General features: G+C 34.3%; 1 protein-coding gene across 1 annotated transcript in view; it reads left to right on the plus strand.

Annotated features, from left to right (window-relative positions):
- The first annotated feature begins 818 nt into the window (after positions 1 to 818).
- The window catches only part of soat2 (sterol O-acyltransferase 2), an 11,769-nt gene continuing 10,338 nt past the window's right edge, over positions 819 to 2,249 (plus strand). Inside the window, exons 1-4 of the mRNA XM_059559613.1 lie at positions 819 to 918; positions 989 to 1,041; positions 1,979 to 2,112; positions 2,201 to 2,249. The exon at positions 2,201 to 2,249 is cut by the window's right edge and continues 2 nt beyond it. Of these exons, the coding sequence (XP_059415596.1) occupies positions 825 to 918; positions 989 to 1,041; positions 1,979 to 2,112; positions 2,201 to 2,249 (330 nt within the window). The 5' untranslated portion in view covers positions 819 to 824. The remainder of the gene's footprint in view (positions 919 to 988; positions 1,042 to 1,978; positions 2,113 to 2,200) is intronic.

A 2,249-nucleotide genomic window follows, 5' to 3' on the forward strand; every position in this document is an offset into this window, starting at 1 on the left:
CACACACGCTCACACACACACACACACACACACACACACACACACACACACACACACACACACACACACACACACAAACATAAAAAACACACGCACTGACACACACACACACACACACACACACACACACACAAACACACACACAAACATAAAAAACACACGCACTGACACACACACACACACACACACACAAACACACACACAAACATAAAAAAACACATGCACAGACAGACACACACACACACACACACACACACACACACACACACACACACACACACACACACATACACACACACACACACACACACACAAACATAAAAAAACACACGCACTGACACACACAAACACAAACATACAAAAACACATGCACAGACAGACACACACACACACACACACACACACACACACACACATACACACACACACACACACACACACACACACACACACACACACAAACATAAAAAAACACACGCACTGACACACACAAACACAAACATACAAAAACACACGCACAGACAGACACACACACACACACACACACTCACACACACACACAGACACACACACATAAACACACACACAAACATAAAAAAACACACGCACACACACACACTAGCCATTATTTTTGACAATTAAATCAGATTAATTTCATACATAATATCTCAAATCTGTTCTGTTAGGGTTGATTGAACAACTTTTCTAGTTTCACAAATACCAGTTTATTCTCTAGCTTCAGGATTCTGGTACATCAGCGTCCAACAGCAGGATCTGCGTGTGTTTTCACAGGACTCTGATCGACTAAAACAGAGAGAGAGATCATGTGGACTCCTGACACGAGTAACACAGCGGTGCGTCGCAGCAGAGGACGGTCAGAGAGCCAGCGTCCCGCAGAGAACGGCTCCATCAGACAGAGTGAGTCTGACCCCATCCTGACCTTTCAGTGTCCACGGCTGCCCTACTCAGTGTTTCTGTCTGTCTGCAGATGATAATCACACAGATAGGAGCAATACAACACTTGGAAATGAAGACATGGAGGTTAGACTCTTTCAAAAAGACTTATATACTGTAGGATTTTAATTGCAATATTTTTATGCCATGTTTGTTTTTGCTATACTGCTTTTAATTTAGGAAGATTTAAATAAAATAAGTCATTTCACAGATTCATAATTGTTTTAAAATAATTTTATAAATTACTTAAAAAAAATTGTGTTTAGATCATCTTAAATTAATTTAGTAAAATTAATACATTTTTCATTTAAATCAGGTTATAACAAGTTAATAAATTACTGAATATTTTAGTGTTTTTTTTATTCTAATCCACTTAAATTAAATCATTTAAATATATTTTACAAATTTTTTTTAATTTAAATCAGCTTAATGAATTAATAAAAGTATTGTTATTTAATTATTATGAATTAAAAATTATTATTAAAAAATATTATTTTTAATTTGAAAACAACTTTAGTAAAAATTAATTTAATATATATATATTTTTAATTTAAAACAGTTTAAAGTAAAATACCATGATATATGAATACAGCAATAAAAATGATCAAATAAAATATCATTATTGTTTGTATGAGAATGTGAGAAAATTTTATGAAAATAGTATAGAAATATACAAAATTGATCTTAAAATGTCTTTTATCTAAAGCTTTGTATATATATATATATTTATATACTTTTTACAAAATTGTTAATTAAAATTCAGAATATTATTAATGCTATTGTATCATTAAAGATGCAAATCATCAAAAATGTAATGCATTTAATTATTTAAACATTATTGCAAATTAAACATTTTAGCTAATATATATATTTTTTCTTTTTTAGACCGGGTTATGTTGTTTTAGATACTTTCTTTTACTGGTAATTTCATATAAAATAAGCAAACAAACAGCAACAGCTACATCAATAACAATGCATAAATAATAATACTAATACAAACAAACTCTGATGTGTTTGTGATCAGAGGATGAAAGTGGAGCTGATCCGACACGTTCAGTCTCGTCTGAACGAGCTTCTGGAGCGAGCGCTGTCAGACTCCATGCAGGTGCTCTGCAGGAACACACACACACACACGGATCACACACACACCCACGACAGGTGAGCGTCTCTGTGATGTCACTTCCTGCCAGGCAACTTGAATTCTGAGGGATATGTAAATGCACATCCAGCATCTTTTTGTTTTCAGACACAAAGCGGCCCAGGGGAAGGTGTTTGTGGCCCGATGCTCGCTGCTG

The sequence above is a fragment of the Carassius carassius genome, chromosome 10, assembly GCF_963082965.1.
Source record: "Carassius carassius chromosome 10, fCarCar2.1, whole genome shotgun sequence".
In the NCBI taxonomy this organism is placed as follows: domain Eukaryota; kingdom Metazoa; phylum Chordata; class Actinopteri; order Cypriniformes; family Cyprinidae; genus Carassius; species Carassius carassius.